At 46.4% G+C, this 25,294-nt stretch overlaps 1 protein-coding gene across 1 annotated transcript in view; it reads left to right on the top strand.

The window, feature by feature from the left end:
• The window catches only part of MEI1 (meiotic double-stranded break formation protein 1), a 76,227-nt gene that overhangs the window by 47,176 nt on the left and 3,757 nt on the right, over positions 1 to 25,294 (top strand). The window contains exons 21-26 of the mRNA XM_046012678.1: positions 5,967 to 6,132; positions 7,454 to 7,558; positions 9,251 to 9,361; positions 9,871 to 10,031; positions 13,149 to 13,230; positions 13,417 to 13,592. Coding sequence (XP_045868634.1) covers positions 5,967 to 6,132; positions 7,454 to 7,558; positions 9,251 to 9,361; positions 9,871 to 10,031; positions 13,149 to 13,230; positions 13,417 to 13,592 — 801 coding nt within the window. The remainder of the gene's footprint in view (positions 1 to 5,966; positions 6,133 to 7,453; positions 7,559 to 9,250; positions 9,362 to 9,870; positions 10,032 to 13,148; positions 13,231 to 13,416; positions 13,593 to 25,294) is intronic.

The raw sequence follows: 25,294 nt of genomic DNA, 5'->3' as shown, positions 1-25,294 counted from the left end.
TAGTTTTAGCTCCATCTTTTCTTCATCCACTCAAGAAAGCATATTGGAAAATAAATTAATGAGAGTGACATAGTTTTATTATAGAGGTAGCCGCTAGAATTTGTTATTTATTTAAAAAAGAAAATCATCTGCCCCGTTTGACACTTTTTTTAAAAAAAAGATTTTATTTATTTATTTGACGGAGAGAGACAGTGAGAGAGGGAACACAAGCAGGGGGAGTGGGAGAGGGAGAAGCAGGCTTCCTGCTGAGCAGGGAGCCCGATGGGGGCTCAGTCCCGGGACCTTGGATCATGCCCTTAGCCAAAGGCAGATGCTTAACAACTGAGCCGCCCAGGCGCCCCCCATTTGACACTTTGTATTCAGTGAGTGATTACTAGTGGCAGGTGCCAAACTGAGGCAGCATAGGAGACATTTAGTTTAAAACCACTGATTTCAATGCCAGCTCACCAACTTTGCCCTTCCCTAGGCCAGGAAGAATGACAGCCCGTTAGGGAAGAGTGGGGATTCCTTTGATGTTCTTAATCACCAACAAACATGATTTATTGAGTTTTTTATTGGACTGACGTTATTAGAGTGACTGTGGTGAAAATAGCACCTTCATGTTGTAGACCTCACTCCTTAGGTATGTACTTCTGTCCGTAGTCACACATGCATGCACACGCTCCCCCCTCAGACTTCAGTCTTCGTCTTCCATCCCTGAGATCTCTCATCTTGTGAGGCCACATGTGTTAGCTTGATAGGGACCACATTCATGCTTTGGCTCAAATTCTTTCTTGGAGGATGAGGAAAGGAGAAGGAATGGGCTAAAAATAAAGCATCAATTATAGAGAAGGAAGGCAAGATGGGTGCCAGGAAGAGTAGCAATGGATGGAGCGAAGATACTGGATTTTCTTTGCGATGAAGCATTTAGGGATAGTTTCTCACACAGAGTAGGTACTTAAAAATATTTGCTGACCCATTGAATCAGGGTTCCGGACAGAAACCTCACTCTCAAAAAAAAGCAGATCTTCTGATAGAGATATTTATGGTACTTTTTCTTTCTTTTTTTTTTTTTTTTAAAGATTTTATTTATTTATTTGACAGAGAGAGATCACAAATAGATAGAGAGGCAGGCAGAGAGAGAGAGAGAGAGGGAAGCAGGATCCCTGCTGAGCAGAGACTACTTGATCCCAGGACCCTGAGATCATGACCTGAGCCGAAGGCAGCGGTTTAACCCACTGAGCCACCCAGGCGCCCCTGGTACTTTTTCTTTTTAAACAAAGAGATAGGTTTAGGGAGATTTCCCATAGGTCACAAAAGTTGAAATTAAAACCCAGATTTTTTTTTTTTTAAAGATTTTATTTTTATTTATTTGACAGACAGAGATCACAGGTAGGCAGAGAGGCAGACAGAGAGAGAGGAAGGGAAGCAGGCTCCCTGCTGAGCAGAGAGCCCCATGCGGGGCTCGATCCCAGGACCCTGGGATCATGACCTGAGCTGAAGGCAGAGGCTTTAACCCACTGAGCCACCCAGGCGCCCCTAAAACCCAGATTTTGACTCCCTGTGTAATGTTCTTCCCAGTTAACTGAGCTGACTCTCAGAACAAGAGAGAAAACAACCCTGAACCAATGTTTCGTCTAACAGGAGAGCTCTTTATTTGAGCAGTGGGATACAGGGAAGAACTGGACCTAGAGCCTGCCCCATAGGCCAGGGAGAGAATAGGACACAACGGACCAGTAGGACCTGTCCTAACAGTGTGGCAGTAAAGGCGAGGCAGAGTACCTGGGTGGCAGGGGGCAGGGGGGCAGAACGATGTCATATATTGCACAGGATTTGACAAGTGACCGTGTTGGGGGAGGGTCCTGCCAGGCCAGCACAGCAGCGTGCAAGTTCTCACTGTGATTCAAGGACACCGAGTGGTCAGGTGAAGTTTTGGAGCATGGAGGGTATGTCACAGGAGTTGAAGTTGAAGAAGGATAGGGAGGAGCAGGTTTTTAGAAACCTTGAGTTTAGTTGTACACTTTTTCTTTTATCATACATTTATTTGATACTTACTAGGCACTAGCCATTCGGATATGGTTGTTACTTGCCATTGAGGAAATCGCAGATGCTTGTTTCATCTGTCACCTTGTAGAGACTTCTAAACATCCCTGGGAGGAGAGAATCAAAATGGTGAAGCTAGGAAAAAACCTCAGGTCATGACACTGGGCTATGGGAGTGCTTCTGATTGCTCTGGTTTTCTTCTACTGGGACCCAGATGCTCACTGGTCCCTCCCTCCTTCCCTTTACTTCCCCTAGAAGTAGTTTTCTGCTCTCAAAACTGTCATCTCTTACTTATTCCTCTACCCATTGGCTTTTGCCTGCATTGCTACTTGAAACTGTTCTTAGCAGGATCAACAGCAATGTTCTTGCGACTAATTACTGTGGACTTTTTGGTTCTCATCTTACACGACTGTTATTTTTTCATGATTGCCCACTTTTTATTGACACACTCTTGGTTTTGGCAATACCAGCTCTCTTAATTTTTCTCTTACCTCTCTTGGTGCTTCTCCCAGTCTCTTTCATAAAAAGTTTTCTTTCTGGTTAGTGCTTGAAAGTTGATGTGCCTCAAAGTTTTGTCCTAGGTTCTCTTTTTACTCAGTGTCTTCTTTCTGGGCCGTGTCAATAATTCTCATGGATTTGGTTGCCTGCTGCTACATGCCAATGACCCAAATCTCTGTCTCCATCTGTGACCTTTCTCCTAAGCTCCAGACCCATATAGTGAATTAACTGTTTGACATTTCTGTCTAAAATGGAGCTCATTATCTTCCTCCCCCAAGTTTTCTTTCTCAGTCTGGGTCCTTCTAGGGTGGAGATCTCTCCTTAGAGGAAGACTACCCCGGGTCACTAGCTTTAAGGAGTGTAAGTACTTAAAGGAAATAAGCCAAAGAGAAAATGAATCTCAAGAGACCAAATTCTTTTTTTGTTTGTTTGTTTTTTGGTTTAAGATTTTATTTATTTATTTGTCAGAGAGAAAGATAGCGAGAGAGAGAGAGCACACAAGCAGGCAGAGGCAGAGAGAGAAGCAGGCTCCCTGCAGAGCAAGAAGCCCCATGTGGGACTTGATCCCAGGACCCTGGGATCAGGACCTAAGCTAAAGGCAGCGGTTTAACCCACTGAGCCACCCAGGCATCCTATGACCAAGTTCTTAGAGAGACCATGTCTCGGGCAGGCTGTGGCAGGCACTCCGCCCTTTCTTGTGGTGACCCAGTTACTGTCTTTGGATGTGAACCACCCTCCCTACCCCTCCTTCCTGGGCAGAGAAGAAGGAGCCTTGTGTTTTGCTGGCCTAGAGTTCAAAAAGAAAAATCTATCCCAAGGGCTAGATGCTACATAGGGACCCAGGAAGATGAAGACTTTTCTGAGCTTCCATTTCCTTGTGTATGAATTGGAGATAACATGTGGATAAATATATGGGGATAATATGTGGAAAGAGTATGTAGGGAAACCCTCCTGCTGTCCTGTACACAGTTAGGCTACAGTTTACTGATCATTGAATCAGAGAGAGAATGGTAATCTCAGAACAGCTTGTTCAATTGCTCAAGGTCATATGACTAATAAAGGTCATGACTGTGATTGGAGCCCAAGAGTTAATGAGCTTTTCACTAAATTAGATCCTGGAAACATCAGTGGTGAAAAAGAATAGCAAGGAACAACTTTGCTGTCTGTTTATACATATAATTCTTACCATTTCTCCCCAGCTTCTAGCCACAGGAGGGGAAAAGTGTCTAAAAATATGTGTTGGTACCAATTTCTGTTTTTGATATGGGTAATTAACAGCTGAAAACAAAGCTGTTAATCGCCACTCTTATCAATGGGTGGTCTTTCATGTGGGTTGTTTAAATGTGAAAAACAATGAGGTCACAGAAGCTCTGTTTGTTTCCTCCTTACCCATATCACCCTACTTGATCCCACTCAGAAATTTCTGGACAGCTCTGGGCAGGAGAGACTGCGGAGTAGACCGTGTTCCATCCAGAGCCTTCTGCACTGACGCACACAGTGGGGTGCACTCTCCCTCCCTGGCATCCACCACAGCCACCGAAGGCTGTGTAACCTTCTTCCTTTTGGACTGTTAAAATTTAACTCAGGGTCCTGAGGGACCAGCTCTCTGGCTAGGCAGCCAAGTGCTGGCGAAGGAGCAGGATCAGGGAATTGGCTTGGGGCCCTGTGACCTTGGGCAAATCATACCCACTCTAGGCTTTAGCCTCATACCCTGTAAAGTAAAACGGTTCATGTAAATGAACTGAGAGTCTCCCTAACCCTCCTATTCTGTGATCATCTCCTTCCAGAGAAGTTTTCTGAGTCCCTATATAAGGTGACAAAGATGAAGCCAAACTCATACCTGTTTTTCCTTAACTCATAGCGTAGTAGATTTTACAGTGCCACCGCTATCTCAACAGGCAGGCGACTTAATCGGCCTGTTTCCTCATTTGAAAAATTAGGGTGACACCTACCTAGAAGAGTTATGAGGATACAGATAATCCATCCACAAACATACAGCTGCAGTTTGAACATGTTGGGACCCCCCAAAATTGGGTACCCCAGTAATGGGTCCGTGATTAAAGGAGCGAGACTGATACAAAGCGAAGGTCAAGCAAAGCTTTATTTCGCGCCAAGCATCAGGAATCAGACCGACCGTCAAACAGACCGGTTGGGGTCACCCCTTACAGAGGAGACCCTTCCCTGCTTTCCAGACTACCTTTTATAGAGCAAAGGCCATGTGGTTGGGCCTAGCCACACACAGGTGGCTAACTGAATTACAATTCACCCCACAGTAGCCATGGAAACTAGCCCATCACCTAGGTGGCTAGGAGACAGTGTGCGCCCCCACTGATTGAATGTCTCCACCTGGCCTGACCCACCTTTGTACTTGGACTTTATTACCTGGGACTGGTTTCCGGGACTTGCCTCTAAGCTAGTTCCCCTGGGGGCGGTGGGGGGGTGGGGCAAGGTCAATCCAAGTTTTACAACAAAATGACAGTTCAACCGGGGTGGGGCTGCTCTGGCTGAAAAGGCCCTTACAAACACATTGCAGGACCTGACATTATTAGTCCATAGTTGAGCAGTCGCTGTTGATTTATAGTTGTTTCTCTGGCAGCTGTGGGCATTTGTGTAGCGCCAAGCCCAGATGCCCCGTTTCACCCAGTGATCAGCACATCTGGAGTATCTGGCTGGGTGCCCTGTAGCCATGTCTCTCTGTGCGTCAGCTGTCCTCCCTGGAAAGGGAGTCTGTGAGTGACCTTGGCTGCATAGCACCCAGCATGTTAGCCTGTCCAAAGGAATTGGCTTGTTTGAGCTGGTAGGTGCCAGGAGCTATCAGTAGGATGGTCTCTGGTGTGGCTTCTGACTGGCTTTGCCTGTAACATATACTCATTAAAATAACTCTGAAAGCAAGTAAAAAGTGATGTCCTTTCCTGCCTTCTGAACCCAAGGCCTTTACAGCTTGGGGCAGAAATAGCCAGATGCCGTGGAAGAGAAGGGGCCTGACCTGATCCTCGCCTCCCTTCCTGTGCCCTGAATCTGTCCTAACCCATCCTTTTCCTGCCCTGTGACATCTCCATCCCCCTCTCTTTTCCTCCCTTAAGGCACCTTCAGTTCCCTTGTCTGAAATAAGCTCTTCTTGACCTTAAAACTTACCTTTTCAGAGAGAGGCATCCTGGAAAGTAGAAACAACTTTGGGCTTGGAAGTAGGAGATTCAAATCTTAGCTGTGCCACTTACTGGCTTGTGTGACCTTTGGCATACCACATAATCGCTCTGAGTCTCAGTTTCTTCCTATTTGGGATGGACCTTTTCAACAGATTAGTACATAATAGGTGACAAGTAAGGGAGTGCTCCCTTCCCCGGGTTCTGTGACACCATCATTCTGGGTCCCTCCCCAGTTCCTCTCTTTTTCCTGTTCCCAACCATGATGTCTTCTGAGCTCTGGCTTCCTTTTCTCCTGCTCAGGATCTCATCTATTCCAGCCCAGTGGACACAGCCCGCAAAGTACTGATTGTCCTAAGGACCTTTTTGAGGAAGAATGAGGATGTCGAAGTGAGTGGTCTCATCCGAGGCCACTTCCTGCTGATCCTACAACAACTATTGATGGAACATGGGGCCTCTCCCTCAGGAGGTTAGTCTGGAGCTGTCAGGGGCATGTTTTGACCTTTAGCTCAGGAGTGGGTCTACTTCAGGAGAGAGTCAAGAGTTTTCTCTGGAAAATAAAAGTCAGGCCATTGTGGGATCAAGCTAAACTTTACCTCCTTCCTCTCATCAGAGACTGAGCACTCAGCATACTTGATGTATGTGTGTGTGCGTATGGAGTGCATGTGTTTATGTTTAATGTTTCTGTGTGTTTAGCATAAGTGGGTGTGTTCAGTCTATGCATGCATGTCCCCACCCAGCATGGCATGTGCTCAGAGCTGTTTGTCATAAGAATGGTAGCCTCCATTTGGGAAGAAGAAAGCAGGAAATAATGGGGGAGGCCAGGAAGGCAGCAGCAGCCTGCAAGTGCTTGGAAGGGGGTGGATCTGAAATGTGTTAGAAGCTGCTAGTGAGATCCAGAAGGATAGTTTCCAAATCTGGAATGGGACTCCCCGGAGTCCCTGGAGTCCAGGAAGTTTGATGTTTGGTGCAGTTTAAAGACACTGAAAAGGTTGGCACTGCTTTATCTTTTCCTATTTTTTAAAAGTTGAAATTTAAAATTTCCAAGTAATTAAGAGGAAGTGGGAGGAGAACTGTAGTTCATTTGATCCAGTCCTGACTGAGGATGAAAGTTTTCAGATAGATTTAAGAGGGTCTGGAGGAGCTGAGTCTTTCCTTGGCAGGGAAGGATAAGTCACATCTAAATGATAATAATGTATAAGAGCCATGAGATTTCATGGAAACATAGTTGAAAAAATGTGGGCATTGAACTCAGATTTAAGTTCAAGTCTTGACCCTGCCACTAACTGGCTATGGGAGCTTGGAGAAGTCACTCAGCCTCTCTGAGCTGTTTTCTTTTCTTTCTTTCTTTTTTTTTTTATAATTAAAGATTTTATTTATTTATTTGACAGATCACAAGTAGGCAGAGAGGCAGGCAGAGAGAGAAGAGAAAGCAGGCTCCCTGCTGATCTGAGGGCCCGATGCGGGCCTTGATCCCAGGACCCTGAGACCATGACCTGAGCCAAAGGCAGAGGCTTTAACCCACTGAGCCACCCAGGTGCCCCTGAGCCTGTTTTCTTAACTGCAAAATAGAAATAGTCCCTATTTCACAAGGGGGTTAAGTGAAATATTAAATTTCTGGTACCCAGCCCAGAGTTGGCACCCAATTTGTCAGTTGCCTCTGTATGGAAGGAAGAAGGCAGGAGGTAGGGGTAAATCCCAACAAACATTTACAGCGGGGTAGGGCATCTGTTTGACCTTGAGGTGATCTGAGTATTAGGTCTCCTGACCAGCCCTCCTTTTCCTCGCAGCCTCGGGGAACCTGCCATTGCTCCTGAGCCTCCTTTCTGTAGTGCAGCTGAAGGACACATCAGAACAAGAACTGGACAGCATGGCCGTGAAGCTTCTTCACCAAGGTGCCTGCGCTTGGGACAGCGCCTGAGGGCGCAGGGCTGGGCATGCTCCTTTATTCCATCATTCAGCCCTTTGGAAGAAGCTAGTGGGCCACTGTTCCTGTGAGCTTCCTGCTGTGGGACCTTTTAGATCTTTCTTTAGTTGTACTGTGGGAGTGTTTGGGAAAAGAAACACAAACAGAACGTTGTATGACAAGGCACAGCTCCGGAGTCAGGAATGCCTTGGTTTGTTCTCAGTCATTAGTTACGCAACCTTGGACAATCACCTGGCTTTCCGTTCCTCACCAGTAAAACCGTAGTACTTAGCTGATGTAGAGTTAAGATAAGGGAGAGCTAGATGTCGAATACTCAAATGCTTGGCACGCAGTAGACCTCCAGTGCAGCTCTGTGCAGGCTCCCTTTCCTGGGCACAAGCTCAGTTCTCCACCGCACTCCACAACGGACTCGGGATCCGATGATCCAGGTCACAGTTCCCTAGGCCTCTCTCACCTGTACTCAGACCTCATTGGGACCTTTCATTGCTGATTAATGCAGTTGCCGCTTCATAGGCAGGATCCTTAGGAAGATTTATTGAGGAAATACTGAAATCAATAGGAAAAATGGTGTGTCTTCAGTACCTGTGGACTGTCAGGTGCTCTGGCCACAGGTGAAGATGGTTCTTTCCCTGCCTGGAGCCCAGGCGTCCTCATGAGATGGGTGTCAGACTTAAAAAGGGCCTTCAGGCCTGGCCTGGTGCTGGTCCTCCCAGCCTGTCTATCAGGTCAAGTGTAACACTCAGCTGGGAGGGAAGACTGCCTGTGACAAAATCAAACCGCTGTCAGAAGGGCCTCCGGAGGGGATAATGACCTGAAACATACATGTGAAGTGTAATATACATTTATATATAACCCTTTTATTTGAGAGCATTGCGAGTAGAAGACGGGTGAGGGGAGGACTGCTTATCTGGTTGACCACAAGCCACTTAAAAGTCAAGCGTGTTGTGGCCGCCAAAGCAGTGAATGGAGACTTAGGTAGGTTTCATATTGAGGTGGTGTAGGTCAGGAAGCAAAGAGTGCCCAATCCCAGGAGGAAAGGGATATGTTCTGTAGATGTCACTCTACAGTGTAGTAACTACTCTGATGAGGGCTGAGGGAGCAATAGGCATCTAATCTTGCCTTGAGAAGTTACAGAGGGCTTCATGGAGGAGGTGAACTTTGAGCTGAATCTCAATCGCTGAGTAGGAGTTAAGGAGTTAGCCAGATGAGGGTGATGTGAGAGAGAATACGGCAAATTCAGGGAACTTCACGCTGATGTTGATGGAGTCCCCTGGAAAGGTGGTGAGTGTCCCATTGCTGGAAGATTTCAGAGGCTGGATCTTTTCCTGCTTCGCGTGGCGGGCTGGCCTAGATGACCTCTGCAGGCTCTCCAGCCTGGAGTCTTCTCTGGCATCAGTGCTGTTACAGGATGCCTTTTGATCACGTAAACTTGTGTAGTCTGTCCTGAGCTGCAGCTCTGGGCTGCTTGCCTTCAGGTTTGTTACTGTGTTTCTCTTCCTTGGCTGTATTACCAAGGACACTTAGTTTGAGCTTGGGCCCCAAGATGACAGACTGACATCTGAAATTAACCAGTCGAAGGCCATTATCTGTGAGAATTGTGAGTGCTCGTGTGCGTTGAATCCATGAAGGGCTACATGATGGGGCCTGGGGACTCTTGCAGTGAGCAAGCTGTGTGGGAAATGCGGCCCCGCTGACGTGGACATCCTGCAGCCCGCCTTCAACTTCCTGTACTGGAGCCTTCATCAGACTACACCAAGCAGCCAGAAAAGAGGTGCTGAGGCCCCAGCGAGGCAATGAATAGGAGGGGTGCTGGGCAGTGTCTGTGGCCTTTGCTGCCCGTAGTTTTTTCCCGCTTTGAAAATATATATCGGGAGGGGCGCTTGGAGTGCTCAGTCGTTAAGTGTCTGCCTCTGGCTCGGGTCATGATCCCGGGGTCCTGGGATTGAGCCCCATGTTGGGCTCCCTGCTCCTCGGGAAGCCTGCTTCTCCCTCTCCCACTCCCCTTGCTTGTGTTCCCTCTCTTGCTCTGTCTCTCTCTATCAAATAAATAAAATCTTAAAAACTATATATACATATGGGGAGGATGTCGCTGGGCCAGATGGTCATAAGGTCCTTTCTGGTTCTGATAACCTGTGGTTCTAGAATGAAGCTGGAACCCTTAGAGCCTAAAGCTGATCCTTTTGTTCATTCACCATGTGTGCGTGAAGTCCCCGTCAGGTGCTAACCACGATGCCGGCAGCCCGAGTAACTCATAGCCCTTACCCTGCCAACCGTCTCCAGCTGCTGCGGTGCTCCTTAGTAGCACGGCCCTGATTGAGCTTCTGGAGAAGATTCTGGTACTCACCTGGACCAAGGGGGCCTCTCCCAGCACCACACTCCTTTGTTCTGCCTGGCTGCTTGCTGCCTCCTTCTCTGCTCAGCAGCACGATGGCAGTCTGCAGGTGAGTCACTAGCCCCAGTGGCTTTGGGGCATGGGGTGGCACGCAGGGGAGTGACAAAGTCACTGAGTTCTGGTTCCCGCTCTGTGGCTTATTAGCTGAGTAACCTTGGCAAGATGTTTAATCTCTGAGCTTCAGTGTCCTTGCCTCCAGAATGGGGGAGAAGATGTCCATGGCTGTTGTCAGGTTGGTTTCTATTTATCCTACATGGGTAACCTTCATCCGGGCTGTGTTCTAGGCACAGAGGAATAAGAAAGAAATACAGCATGTACCCCACACTTGGGAAACTTAGTATTGTAGTCTTTAAGCAAAGCTTTGAAAGGTAAGATTGTACCAGGCAAAGATAGTGGAGAAAGGCATTCCAGGTAAAGAGAACAATTTGAAAAAAAGACACGAAGCTGCACAAATTTTGGACGTGTGTACATATTTGGAGACTGGTGAGATACCATGTGACTAGAATGTAGGGAGTGGCCTGTCAGAGTGGACAGGAAGGCAGAAGCCAGCCTGTGACCTTACAGTGCTAGGTGGTAAGCCGTGAAATGCCAGACATATGCGAGCTGCCATTGTGATTGTTGGGAAAGGTGATGCAGGGAACAGGGGCACAGTGGACGTATCCACAGAGCACCTCTTCCCTCTCAGTCCCTCCTCGCCCCCTCGTATGGGACCTTGTCCTCAGAGCGCCCTGCGTGAACTCCTGTGTGGGCTGCTCCACATCCAGGCGTCTCCCTCCTAAGCCTGACTGCTGCTGGCAGATAGAAACCGTCTTCTAGCCTTGGAGGTGTCTTTGCCCTGTGCCCTGCCCTGTGCCATTGAAGTGCCGGGCACTTGCTCATTTGTGTAGAAGTGAAGTCATTTTTAAAGTTTGGCCTCCAAAAAAACCCAAACAACAACAACAACAACATAAAGTTTGTCCTCTAAAGTGGCATCAGGCTGTGGGCAGATCTACACTATAATAAGTCTTCTGGTTGTTGCCCACAGCATCGATTTGCGACAGGAACATTTTCTGCTTTTCTATGTGAGGCTGTTTGGCCCATCTACCCCTGCAGTCACCTGCCTGTGTGGGAACCTGCACCGTGTCCCTGGCTCTCTGGTCTTCAGCTCACACCCAGCCAGTTACCTACTACCCACCTCCACTCTGAGTCCTCTCCACTGCCTTAATGGTTCGTCCTCCCCTCTGAAGTAGCCTATTCCGTCTCCTGGTCCCTGGCCTTTCCCTTGCTCCACATCTGCTGAGCCTGCAGCCCGTCTGCCTGCACTCTCCACGTGGCCGCTGACACTCTGCAGACCTTGGTCCTTCTGCAGCCTTACTTTCTGCCATTCCACCCTCCTTCTCTGTCCTCTGACCAACTGTTAGCTCCTCTCCAAATCAGCTCTGCTCTTTCACATCTCCATATGGTGGATGATTTGACTGATTGATTTTTTTTTTTAAGATTTTATTTATTTGACAGAAAGAGACATTGCAAGAGAGGGGAACACAAGCAGGGGGAGTGGGAGAGGGAGAAGCAGGCTTCCCACCAAGCAGAGAGTCTGACACAGGGCTCGATCCCAGGACCCTGGGATCATGACCTGAGTGAAAGGCAGGCGCTTAACGACTGAGCCACCCAGGCGCCCCTGAATGATTGATTCTTACTTAATAGCCTTTATTTTTTAAAAGATTTTATTTATTTTTTTAAAAGGGAGGAAGTGAGAGAGAGCACAAGCAAGTAAGTATGGAGGGGGAGGGGCAGAAGCAGAGGGAGAAGCAGGCTCCCCACTGAGCAGGGAGCCCAAAGCTGGGCTCAATCCCAGGACCCTGAAATCGTGACCTGAGTCACCCAGGCACCCCAATAGCCTTTATTTTATTTTATTAATTTATTTCTTTTTTAAACATTTTATTCATTTGAGAGAGAGAGAGCACAAGCAGGGGTTGAGGCAGAAGGAGAGGGAGAAGCAGACTTTCTGCTGAGCTGGGAGCCTGTTGTGGGGCTTAATTTCAAGACCTGGAGATCATGACCTGAGCTGAAGGCAGGTGCTCAACCATCTGAGCCACCTAGGCACCCCTATTTTATTTAATTTTTAACATTTTATTTATTTATATTTTCAGGATATATGCTGCCAAAGCAAGCACTATTTATTTATTTTTGGAGAAAGAGAGCAAGAACACACAAGCAGGGGGAACAGCAAGCAGAGGGAGAAGCAGGCTCCCCTGCTGACCAAGGGGCCCAATGTGGGACTCAATCCTAGAACCCTGGAATCATGACCTTAGCAGAAGGCAGCCGCTTAGCCACCTAAGCCACCCAGGTGTCCCAATAGCCTCTATTTTAAAGACAGTTTTAGCTGTACTGAAAGATTGGGCTGACAGCACAGAGTTCCCGAATAACTCCTATAGTTTCCTCTATTAGCATCTTATATTAGTGTGTCATCTCAGTCCCTTTGTACAAATTGGTTCTTCCACCTGGAACCTGCTGATTCCACTAGCTAAGCATTTTGGACAAACTGCTTTGTGTCAGACTGTGACAGATCCAAGCAGAGAAGTAATTCCTGCCTTGAAGCAGCGTGTGTTCTGGGTGAGGAGAGCAGAGCAGACTCAGCTTTGAACCCATGACTCCCAACTAACCCCTCAGTTTGGACAGTGCTTTGACTTTAAAGACACGTTCCCCAATGCTGAGCCTCAGCGGTTCTTCACAATAGTTCTGGAAAGATTGAAAGCAGGCGGCATTGTTCCCGTTTCATACATGAAGAAAGTGAGGCAGGCTGGGAGAGGGGCAGTGAATTCCCGTTGGCCACATGGCTGGCTAGTGGCGAGCCAGGGCTTTGATTCTGGGCTGTCTGGCTCCAGATCTAAGTTGGATGGTGGGCTGGAGTGGAGACTGAGTCACACATGAGGCCAGGGAGTTTCCCTGGTGGAGGAGTTCATTGATGATGGGGGAGATTTGGGAGAAGAAGGGTCCTCTCTGTACAGGCTAATTTGCCTCCTCACATTCCTGAATCCAGGGCTGGTGGGCTCACAAGACTGTGTGGTCTCCTCTGTCCCTCTGGATGCGGTAGGTGTGTGAGGGCACATAGGAGCTGTTGGGACAGGTTATTTTCTGCTCCAGCTGCCGGAATGTGGGAGGTGTCCCCTTAACTCTGCCCTACCAGGTTCACCAGAAACTGTCCGTGGAACTGGACCAAGTATTGAAGGTCCTCAGCTTTCCAAAGAAAAAGACTGCGCTGCTCTCAGGTATGGCCCCAGGGCACTCTAGCAGGAAAGGAAGAGCTTTTCCCTTAGACTGTGAGATGGGACCACTCTCCCCAGACCAGCCTGCGGTCACCCTATTATCATCTCCACTGTCTTCCCCCTGTGACAGAGCTAGGTGGGAGGTGAGAAAGGAGGAAGGAACTGAGGATAAGGGGTTCTTGCTTTCAGCTGCCATCTTGTGCTTCCTGCGGACAGCCCTGCAGCAAAACTTTTCCTCTGCCCTTGTGGCCCTGGTGCCTTCAGGGGCCCAGCCACCACCCGCCTCTGAGAACACTGTCCTGGCTCCACTGAGAATATCACAGGTGTTGTCCCTGGTCATTGGACTGCAGAACCTCTTGGTGCAGGTAAGGCCCTTGCTGAACGGGACGCCGTCAGTGGAGCCTGCTTCTCCCAGAACAACTGTAGGAAGAAGTAGCTGCTTTCAGGAACCTGGTGTTTCCTCCAGGATTGGGGGGTGGATGAATTGGGACTTTTAAAGTTACAGTGACAGAAATGAAACTCAAAATGGCTCATAACTGAGAAGGCCAGGGGTCAGCACTGGCTTCAGGCCCACCTGGATCCCATGGGCTCAGACAGTGTCACCAGAACTCTGTCTCCATGTCTTGGTTCTGCAGTTCTCTCAGCTTTGTTCTCACGGGATGGTAAGATGACCAACAGCAGCACCTTTCCAGCAACAAGAGACTTTCTCTTTCCCAGCAGTGGCCAGAACGGAGGAGTCTCATTAGCCTGACTAGGGTAATGTGGCTGGGCCACCCAATGCGCTGGTTGACCTGGCTTGGGCCAGTGCCCTCTCCCGGAGGCTGGGGCATACGGTCAGCTCCATAACTCGCCTAGAGTGAACATAAAAGAGGGATGGTTCTGCAAAGAAAACTGTTCACAGAAAAAGGAGAGAATTTCGTGTAAGCCGAAACAGTCGATGTCTACCTCATAGGGTTTTATGTTTCCTAGCTCAGAGGACTTTTGGAGATCATTGTTTAGGCAGCTTTCGAATGCTGGGAAGAGTGGTGGGGGCATGGAGATATGTCACGTTGTCTGCCTTTGAGGAGTGAGCATTTGGCTGTGGGCTGCCATGTAGACAAGAGGTGATAACACCATGTGGTCGGTTTGGGGCTAAGGGACAACTGCACTGTGGGAGTCCCAGGTATAACTAATAGGCTGGTGTAGGTTAGTGCAGAGCTAGCTGTCAGAGAAGGTTTCCTGAAGGAGGAGATTGAGCTGGGCTGGAAAGACCACATGACTTGTCTTTCTTCCCCAAGGGCAGGGGATTATCGGAAATGGCATTTATCTTGATGGCAGCACCATTTTGTTCTCTGGTATGGACTCATTCCCTGCCCCTGGCCTCGTGGCCTGCCTCCCACCCTTGATTCCCTAGGACTTTCTTTTCTTTTAAGAAGGTTATTGTGTATTATTTTCAAATAAGAGCCGGCCATCATAAGGTGACTGAAGCCCTAGATGTTTATGCTGTTTTAGTTAGACTTGGACTCTCTTTCCTTGCCCTTTGGAGCTTGTCCAAGGGAGACAGTCAGATCCAGTGTGATCTGATGGCAAGTCATTCATGGGACAAGAGGAGGGAGGTGGGGGGAGCCAGCAAATGAGTGAGACGAGTTGCAGAGACTTCTGGGGGTGGGAAGGGGGCCTTAATTTGAGTAGACTCTCTTTGGTTATTGCACATATATGATATGGCTGTGGATTGTGGGAGATTATATTCAAGGATTGATCCCCACTGGGCCTCTACACAGTATGGAAAAGTTGGAAATGTAAGGAGATAGAGGATGCTCCAGGAGTGGCCCTGTGCTGGCTCTGTGGTTGCTGAGGCGTGTTCTGCCACCATATCTATGCACAAGGCTCTATACCCTTAGCTCTCTCTGGTGTAAGTCCCATTTTCATATCAGTCTTTCCCAGGCTGTAAACTCCTTAAAGGTAGGAACTATGTCTGACTAATCTTTGTGTCTTGTTCCCCTTGTGGGTTCAAAGAAATCAGAAATCAGATGACAACCAAAACATCAGCTTTATTTCTGGTAAACACTATAGGAGAATGTAGCTGGGACTTCAGATCGTACTGGGATTTTTTCTGGTCTGGAGTTTTTCATGTACAGAAAAGGTGAAAGACTTTTTGTGGGAGTCCAAGTCTGACTAAACCAGCGTACACCCACCACCTAGACTCTGCCAGTAGCATTTTAGTATACTTGCTTTGTATCTATCCAAAAGAGCTGCTTTTAATTAATTAATTAATTAATGTTTTTAAAAGAGAGATTTTATTCTTATTTTATTTTTTAAAAGATTTTATTTATTTAAAGATTTTATTTATTTATTTGACAGGCAGAGATCACAAGTAGGGAGAGAGACAGGCAGAGAGAGAGAGGGAAGCAGGCTCCCCGCTGAGCAGAGAGCCCGATGCGGAGCTCGATCCCAGGACCCTGGGATCATGACCTGATCCGAAGGCAGAGGCTTCAACCCACTGAGCCACCCAAGTGCCCCTTTATTTATTTATTTGACAGAGATCACAAGTAGGCAGAGAGGCAGGCGGGGGCGGGGTGGGGGGAATGCTCCCTGCTGACCAGAGAGCCCGATGTGGGGCTTGATTCCAGGACCCTGAGCTCATGACCTGAGCTGAAGGCAGAGGCTTAACCCACTGAGCCACCCAGGTGCCCCTCAAAGAGAGCTTTTGAACCACCCTCTTTTCCCCCAGGCCATACCAGAAGCCCATAGGCAGGGAAATTATGTTTACATTATAGACACTTTGCCACCTGGCCATGATCTTAAGAGTTTAAGTTCATGGGAACATGACCTTTAATACCTTGATCCTGTCCTGCTGGCACATTAAATGTTAAGCTAACATTTTACCTATTAGAGAAATCTTTCCTTTGGTGAGGAGGAGCCAGTTTAATGTGGCAGGAAAGGCAAATGCTTTCTCTCCAATGTTTTTGAAAAGGCCAAAGTTCCTATTTTAACATTCAGAACATAAGAGAAAAATTACTCCCTTATACTCAACATCCAGCATAAGGCCTGGCACCAAATTGGTATGTAATGTTTGTTGAATGAGTGAATGAGGACACAGAAATGAGTATGTTATGGTTCTAGCCATCTAAGTACTCAGAGAGTGGGAAATACTAATAATTACAATTAATGCCAAAATGACCTATTATTTGAATCAAGAAAGTCTCTACAAGAGAGGTTGCATTCGAACCAGGCCTTGAGTGATGAAAAACTTTCCTCAAACCAGTAACCTAAACACAAGGGGGTCAGTGACTTCCCGTAGCACCATTACCATTCAGCTCTCCTGCCCAAGAGCCTGGATGTCATCCGCCTGTGACACTCTTCTGTGCCTCTGGCAGTTTTTTTCTTTTTTAATCCTGGTAAAATATTACATAACAAAATTAACCATTTTAATCATTTTTAAGTTAGAGTTCTGTGGTAGTAAGTACATTTACATTGTTGTACAAACACTACCACCTTCTTTCTCCAAAACTTCTTCATCTTGTCAAACTGAAACTGTCCACATCAAACAGTAACTCCCCACTGCTCCCTCTTCTCATCCCTTGACAACCACCATTCCGCTTTCTGTCTCTATTTGACTATTTAACTCTTCTAGGACCTCATATAAGTAGAATAATATACTATTTATCTCTCTGGAAGTTTTCGACTCTCCTCAGCAGTCCCTGGGAAGGTGAACCAAGTGTAGTAACTCATGAATTCCTCATGAAGAGGCTACTGGGTCTGTGTGGGGAGTTGCTCAGCCTCACAGTCACTGTCCCTGTCACAGCCTGGTGAACAGGACCAAGAAGCCCCTTCCTCCTTTCTCTCACTGACACATTCCTGAGAAATTCCCTGCCCTATTGTTTTCAGCCATAATGACCTTTCTGTCACTGCCCTGACCCAAGGAAGTATATGGAACTCATTATGTTTCTCTGTCCTTCCCCTTCCCCCAGGGCTGGAGCTAAACCTCCTTTGGACCCTTCCATAGGTTTGCTGTTTAAAAATAGTTCTTCATTTGTTCAATCATTTATACATTCAGCAAACATTATTCCATAGCAATCCAAGGAGGTCTCATTCTCTCTCTCTCTCTCTCTCTCCTGAGCTCCTGGAATGGTTTATTCACCCCTGTAATAAGGGTTACATTTATCATATTTTATTATATGGTCAGTGGTCTGCATTTCTGTCTCCTTCCATAAAACTTTTAGGCAAAAGCTTCTGATGCTTGCGGAGGTCAGAGGGAGCCTCACAGAGAAGGTGACATTGAATTCAGCCTTGAACAGTGTTTAGGCAGAGGTAGAGGGAAGGGCATTGCAGACAGGGAAGACGGCATGAGCAAAAGCACGTAATATAGAAGTGTGCGGTGGTGTGTGGGGGGTGGCAAGAATTAGAAGACGACACTGAGGAGCTAGGCACAGGTGATACCAGTCAGCACCTTATGCTCCAGGCCAAGAAGTGTTGAGGGGAGCCATGAAGGGCTTCTATCAGATTGAGTTGGTTTTGTTTTTGTTTTTGTTTTTCATTTTACTACTTGTTCTTTTTTTTTTTTTTAAGATTTTATTTATTTATTTGACAGAGATCACAAGTAGGCAGAGAGGCAGGCGGAGAGAGAGAGAGAGGAGGAAGCAGGCTCCCCGCCAAGCAGAGAGCCCGATGCAGGGATCAATCCCAGGACCCTGGGATCATGACCTGAGCTGAAGGCAGAGGCCTTAACCCACTGAGCCGCCACCCAGGCACCCCACTACTTGTTCTTTTATTGAAAATCTTTGAAGAAATTAACATGACACATGGGTTATATACAAAGTTAAGAAATAAAGTAATTTTGTTAAATTTTTTAATATCATGGAATGAAACCTTTGCCACATTTTTTTTAACTGACATGAATTTATTATGTAATTTTGTAGATGATTATTACAGGTGAAGTCAGCTGGTTTCTGTACTCCAGGTCTGAGACTGAAATCCAGGTTTTCCTGTCTGAGCTCTTATCTGTGCGTTTTATTAACATTTAATGTATTATTCGTTTCAGGGGTACAGGTCTGTGAATCATCAGTCTTACACAATTCACAGCACTTACCATGGCACATAAGCTCCCCGATGTCCATCACTCTGCCACCCCCATCACTCCCACCCCTTTCCCTCCAGCAACCCTCAGTTTGTTTCCTCAGATTAAGAGTCTCTTGTGGTTTATTTCCCTCACTGATTTTGTCTTGTTTCATTTTTCCCTCCCTTCCCCTATGAGCCTCTGTCTTGTTTCTCAAATTCCTCATATCAGAGAGATCATATGATACTTATTTTTCTCTGATTGACTTATTTCCTCTAGTTCCATCCATGTTGTTGCAAATGTCAAGATTTTGGGGGTTTTGATGGCAGCATAATATTCCATTGTGTATATATATATATACCACACCTTTTTAAAAAAGATTTTATTTATTTGACAGAGAGAAACACAGTGAGAGAAAGAGAGAGAGAGAACCCAAGCAGGGAGAGTGGGGAAGGGAGAAGTAGGCTTCCTGCTGAGCAGGGAGCCTGATGCAGGGCTTGATCCCAGGACTCTGAGATCATGACCCAAGCCGAAGGCAGACGTTTAACGACTGAACCACCTAGGCACCCCTATACCACATCTTTATCCATTCATCTGTTGATGGACTTTTAAGCTCTTTCCATAGTTTGGCTATTGTGGACATTGCTGCTATAAACATTGGGGTGAATGTGCCCCTTTGGATCACTACATTTGTATCTTTAGGATAAATACCCAGTAGTGCAATTGCTGGGTCGTAGTGTAGCTCTATTTTCAATTTTTTGAGGTACCTCCATACTGTTTTCCAGAGTGTCTGCACTATCTTGCATTCCCACCCACAGCGTAGGGGGGTTCCCCTTTCTCCGCATGCTCACCGACAACTGTTGTTTCCTGACTTGTTAATTTCAGCCATTGCGACTGGTGTGAGGTGGTAACTCACTGTGGTTTTGATTTGTATTTCCTTGATGCTGAGTGATGTTGAGCACTTTTTCATGTGTCTGTTGGCCATCTGGATGTCTTCTTTGCAGAAATGTCTGTTAATGTCTTCAGCCCATTTCTTTTTTTTTTTTTTAAGATTTTATTTATTTACCTGACAGACAGAGATCACAAGCAGGCAGAGAAGCAGGCAGAGAGAGAATGGAGGAAGCATGTTTGATGCGGGGCTCCATCCCAGGATCCTGGGATCCTGACCCGAGCCGAAGGCAGAGGCTTTAACCCACTGAGCCACCCAGGCGCCCCTCTTCTGCCCATTTCTTGATTGAATTATTTGTTCTTTGGGTGTTGAGTTTGATCAGTTCTTTTTTTTTTTTTTAAGATTTTATTTATTTATTTGACAGTCACAGATCACAAGTAGGCAGAGAGGCAGGCAGAGAGGAGGAAGCAGGCTCCCTGCTGAGCAGAGAGCCTGAAGCTGAGCTCCATCCCAGGGGAGCTAAAGGCAGAGGCTTTAACCCACTGAGCCACTCAGGCACCCCATGTTAAGTTCTTTATAGGTTTTGGATACTAGTCCTGTATCTGATATCAGACTGAGTTTTTGATCACTGGCAACCCCAGTAGGGAAGAGGGGTGGGAGGAGAAAGCCTGACGGCAAGGGGACTGTTGAGCAAGAGATTATTGCTGTGACTCAAGTAAATGACAGTGAGGTCCATTTCACACCCCCTGGGACAGCAAAAAACAAAAAAGATAGATAATGTCAAGTGTTGTGAGAATGTAAAGTAAATGGAACACTCACGGGTTGTTGATGGGAACGCAAAATGACCAAAATGACGCAGCTACTTTGGAAAACAGCCGGAAGTGCTTCAAAAAGCTAAGTGGGGAATTACTATATGCCATTCTACTGCCAGGTATTATGCCCAAGAAAATTGAAAGCGTTTGTCTACACAGAAGCTTGTATACAGATGTTCATAGCAGTACTCTTCATAGAAGTACAAAGAACCCCAATGTTCGCCAGCTGATGAATGGATAAATAAATTGCATATACAAATGAATACTGTCTGGCCATAAAAAGTAATGAAGTGGTCACATGCTACGACATAGATGAACCTTGAAAACATACTCAGTGAAAGAAATCAGCCATAAAAACCACATATGATATGATTTCATTTAGATGAAATGTCCAAGATAGGCAAATCTGTAGAGACAGGAAGTGGATGAGTGGTTGCCTAGGACCGGGGTTGGGGGGACAGGGAATTGGGAATAACTGCTAATGAGTAACGAGGTTTCTCCTTGGGATGATGAAAATATTCTGGAATTATACAGTTGAACAGCTCTGTGAATATACTAAAAACTGCTGATCTGTACCCCTAAAAAATGAATTTTATGGTTTATGGATTATATCTCATTAAAGCTGTTATTTTAAAAAGCGGTATCAATGGGTAAAGAATGACAGTACTGCATAAGCTAGTGTGCTGAGTGCTGGTCCCCCTTGATGTCTCTGGGCCAAAGCAGCCATGCAGCATCAGCACCGCTGATGGAGTGCTGGGAAGCGTGTGGAGGATCTGCAGCTGTCTGACCGAGGTGGCCCAGTGCAGTGCAGTGGAAGGAGCATTGGCCGGAATCACAGAGATCTGCATTTAGCCCCTGCCCAGCTCCTAACTCTGAATTCAATCTCTTATTGATTCTCAGTTTCTCTATCTGCAAAACAAAAGGAGTCTTTCAGCAGTAAGTGGTTTGGGCCTATTAGAACAGCTTCCATTCCCCAGGATTGGAGCATAGGAGAGATATGTTGGTTGTAGTGAGGCTGGACACAGTGTCCTGAGTTCATCGTGCTGGGTTACGTGGGGGAAAGAGGACACAGTAGTAGCAGTGGCAGGGTCCGAAGAAGGGCTGTAGTCATTGGTGTGATTTGCATGGCGCTGGAGTAGGGCAAAGCCAGGGCGAACTTTCCTTCTGCTTAGTTCTCAGAGGAGCCACAGGACTGTAAATCTCTGAATGTCTCTGGAGGAGAAATACAGTAGGTTTATTCTGAGTTTCTTTGGAGATGGAGACCTTGGCCAACAGGTGGAGCTGCAGGAAGACAGGCAGGGCCTTTTCTCCTGGCCAGGACTAACAGTAGAGCAGGCCACCTTGGGAGGAATGGAGAATAGTATCTTGTGGGGGGGGGGGGGGGGGTCTCGGAGCAGAAACCAGGTGTCTCCAGCAAGAACACCTGCTGGATTCCAGCCCAGCTGCTACATCTCTGTGGAGACTTGGGAAAGGGTAAGAGTGGGTATGAGTTTGTGCTCAAACTTGGCTTTGTGATTGGGGTGGGCATGGAATGTTGTTATCAGTTTGGAAATCAGTGAGCTAATTAGTTTTACAAGATGTGAGGTTTTGATCTCAAGGATCATTCCTACTAGAGCAGAGGTTCATGTCAGGTTAAGGTTCTAGGGGAGTGCAAGGTGGAGAGAGAACATTGACTGAGTGCCTACTCTTTGTAAGCACTTGACATATGTTATTTATTCATCACAACTCCTCTATAAGGTAGAAATGATCATCTCGGGTTTTTTTGGTTTTGGGGGGTTTGGTGTTGTTGTTTTTTTTTAAAGATTTTATTTATTTATTTGACAGAGATCACAAGTAGGCAGAGAGGCAGGCAGAGAGAGAGGAAGGGAAGCAGGCTCCCCGCTGAGCAGAGAGCCCCATGCGGGGCTCGATCCCAGGACCCTGGGATCATGACCTGAGCCGGAGGCAGAGGCTTTAACCCACTGAGCCCCCCAGGCGCCCCTGTTTTGTTTTGTTTTTTTAAGTAGGCTTCATGCTCAACGTGGAGCCCAGTGCAGGGCTGAGATCAAGAGTTGGATGCTAACCAACTGAGCCACGCAGGTGCCCCTCATCTCAGTTTTGTAGACAAGGAAACAGAGTCCAGAGATATTAAGTAACTTACCTGAGGTCACACACTTTTAGGTCAGAATTCAAGCCCAAGTCTTTTTGGCTACAAAATCCATGTTCTTTCGGTGTCCCAAGAAGTGCCTCTTGTGAATAGAAGCCATTGTTACCTGAGTAGTAGTACGTGGCTTTCCTAATGCCCAGTGGCCCCGGCTCCCACACACCGTTCAGCCAGTCCTCACTGGTATGTTAGGTAATATGGGCATGGGGTCAGAGAATGGCACTGGGCCACAGCTCTTCACCAGGTGGGGAAGCCAAAGCGTGCTGGCCTGTGGCTATGTGATCTTGCATACCTGGGAAGAGGCTAGAAATTCCCACTGGTTAAGAGTTAATTTTATTTTTTTAAAAGATTTTATTTATGTATTTGGGAGAGAGAGAGAAGGAGAGGTAGCATGAGCAGGGAGAGGGGCAGAGGGAGAAGCAGGCTCCCTACCAAGGAGGCAGCCCAACAAGGGACTCGATCCCCTGGGATCATGACCTGAGCTGAAGGCAGATACTTAACTGACTGAGCCACCCAGGTGCCCCAAGAGTTAATTTTAGATTGGAGGAGAAAGGGCACAAAGCCTAGGGTTTTATTCTAGACATGCCATTTACTGATATGTACAGGTGTCTTCTGGTCAAGTATTTCTTGCCCCTGGACCTCATTTTCTTAGCTATAAAATAGGTGAGTGGATTAGCTCAAACACTTCAAGCTGTGTGCCTTGGAGGCCATAGGGGCTCTATGGAGAAAACCCAGGGGTTGTTAAAGAGTGGGATGTTGTGCATTTCATGAGGTTTTGCTCTCGCCTGTTATTGTTTACTCTGTGCCAAGCACTGGCTGAACACTGTATATCCATTCTCATCCAACCCTCTCAGCAACCCAGTAATTTTTTTTAACCGCACTCAGCAAGGGTCACATAGATGGTGACTAAGCAAGGATGCAAGTCTAAGTCTGTCCCATATTCTTTTTTTTTTCTAATTTAAAATTTTTATCTTTAAAAAAACGTTTTATTTGGGACACCCGGGTGGCTCAGTCAGTTAAGTGGTTGTCTTTGGCTCTGGTTATGATCCCAGGGTCCTGGGAACCCTTGCTCAGAGGGGAGTCTGCTTCTTCCCCTCCCTCTCCCTCTGCCCCTGAGAGATCTCTCTCTCTCTCTGACAAATAAACAAAAATTAAAGAAGAAAAAGATTTTAAAAGATCAGTTTTTTTGAGATATAACTTACATGCAATAAAATTCACTAATTCTAAGCGTACAGTTCAATGACTTTTTTTTTTTCAGTTCAATGACTTTTGACAAATAGTTTTATAAACACTACTACCACCATGATCTAGAACATTTCCCTCACCCCAGAGGGTGCCGGTCTGTAGTCAATCTCTTCTCCCCATTCTTATCCCTTAGTAAACACTGACAGATTTCTGTCACTCTAGTTTCACCATTTCTAGAATTCCTACAAATGAAATTGTACAAAATGTGGTCTTGTGTGTCTGGCTTCTGTCACTTAGCTTAATGCTTTTGAGAGTCATTCATACTGTCATGTGTGTCAGTACTAAATTTCTTTTTATTGGTGAGTAGTCGTCTATCATATGGCTGTACCACGGCTGTTTACCCATTTACCTGTTGATTTGGGACTTCCAGATTTTTGGCTATTATGCATAAAATTGTTGTTAACACTAAAGTACAAGTCTTTCTGTGGACATAGGATTTCATTTCTTGTGGGTACATATCTAGGAGTAGACTCGCTGGGTCAAACGACATATTCGGTTTCTAAGTGCGTAACAAGTTACCACAAATGTAATGGCTTAGCACCGCACTATATTATCCCACAGTTCTCTCCATCAGAAGTCTGGGTGGGTTCGACCAGGTTCTTCGTTCAGGGTCTCATAAGGCTGAAATCAAGGTGTTGGCCAGGCTGGGTGCTTATCTGGGGGATCTGGGGGGAAAATCCACCTCTTCCTCTGGGGCCTCACCCAGCTCTTGAAGGTTGCTCACGTTCTTCCTTAGCCAGCCCCTCTGTCTTCACACCACCCATGCATGCTGAGTCCTCCTCACACCCCAGGCTCTCTGGTTCTGCCACCAGCCAGAAAAAACTGCTTTTCAAGGGCTGGTAGACGAGTTTGGGCCCAATCAATCTCCCTTTTGCCATATACCATAGCATAATCACAGTAGTAGTAACATCTGGGAGCAGAGGTCATGAGAGAGTCTTAAAGTTCTACCTACCATGTATGGTAAGTATGTTTATAAGAAACCATCAAACTGGGGCGCCTGGGTGGCTCAGTTGTTAAGCATCTGCCTTCCGCTCAGGTCATGATCCCTGGTCCTGGGATCGAGCCCCGCATCGGGCTCCCTACTCAGTGGGAAGCCTGCTTCTCCCTCTCCCACTCCCCCTGCTCGTGTTCCCTCTCTTTCTGTCAAAAAAATAAATTAAATCTTTAAAAAAAAAAAAGAAAGAAACCATCAAACTTTTCCAAAATGACGTCACCATTGTACTTTCCCATCAGAAGTATATGAGAGTTCCAGTTGCTCCACATTCTGGCCAACATGGTATTTTCGGTCTTTTTAATTTTAGCTATTGGTGAGTATTGTAACTTTATCTCATGGTGGTTTTCATTTGCATTTCCCTAATGACAGATGATAATGAGATCTTTTGGTATGCTTATTAGAGCATAAAATTTTGTTTGATGTAACCTTCTGCTTTTAAAAAAAAAGGTGGAAACCTACTGGTTTAGATAAACTGTGAGGTTCTTAGAAAGTCTGTAATCTGTGAATCTCTTAGTGGAGCCCAGGGCTTAACTCCTTTTCTGAAAGTCTCCCTCTCTTTTTTTAAAAAAGATTTTATTTATTTATTTGAGAGAGTGAGAGCAGGAGCAGGGCGGGAAGGGGTTGCACAGAGGGAAAGAGAGAAGCAAACTCCTCACTGAGCAAGGAGCCCAACATGGGCCTTGATTCCAGAACCCTGAGATCATGACCTGAGCCAAAGGCAGACGCTTAACCATCTGAGCCACCCAGGCACTGCTCCTTTTCTGAAAAGTTCTCTTGAATGTAGGTAGAATGTTGGTAAATCATCAGTATAAGCACTTGGCTCTGTGCGTGAGTTAGAGATAAAAGCAACAAATATTTCTTGATTATCTACATGGTTACAATCCCAAATCTGAAATTCTGAAATATAAATTGTTCTGAAAACCAAAATTTCTTTTCTTGGTTGGTACCA

The sequence above is a fragment of the Meles meles genome, chromosome 7 (genome assembly GCF_922984935.1).
Source record: "Meles meles chromosome 7, mMelMel3.1 paternal haplotype, whole genome shotgun sequence".
NCBI lineage: Eukaryota > Metazoa > Chordata > Mammalia > Carnivora > Mustelidae > Meles > Meles meles.
The sequence above is the reverse complement of the archived record's forward strand: the minus strand, read 5'-3'. Positions and strand labels throughout refer to the sequence as shown.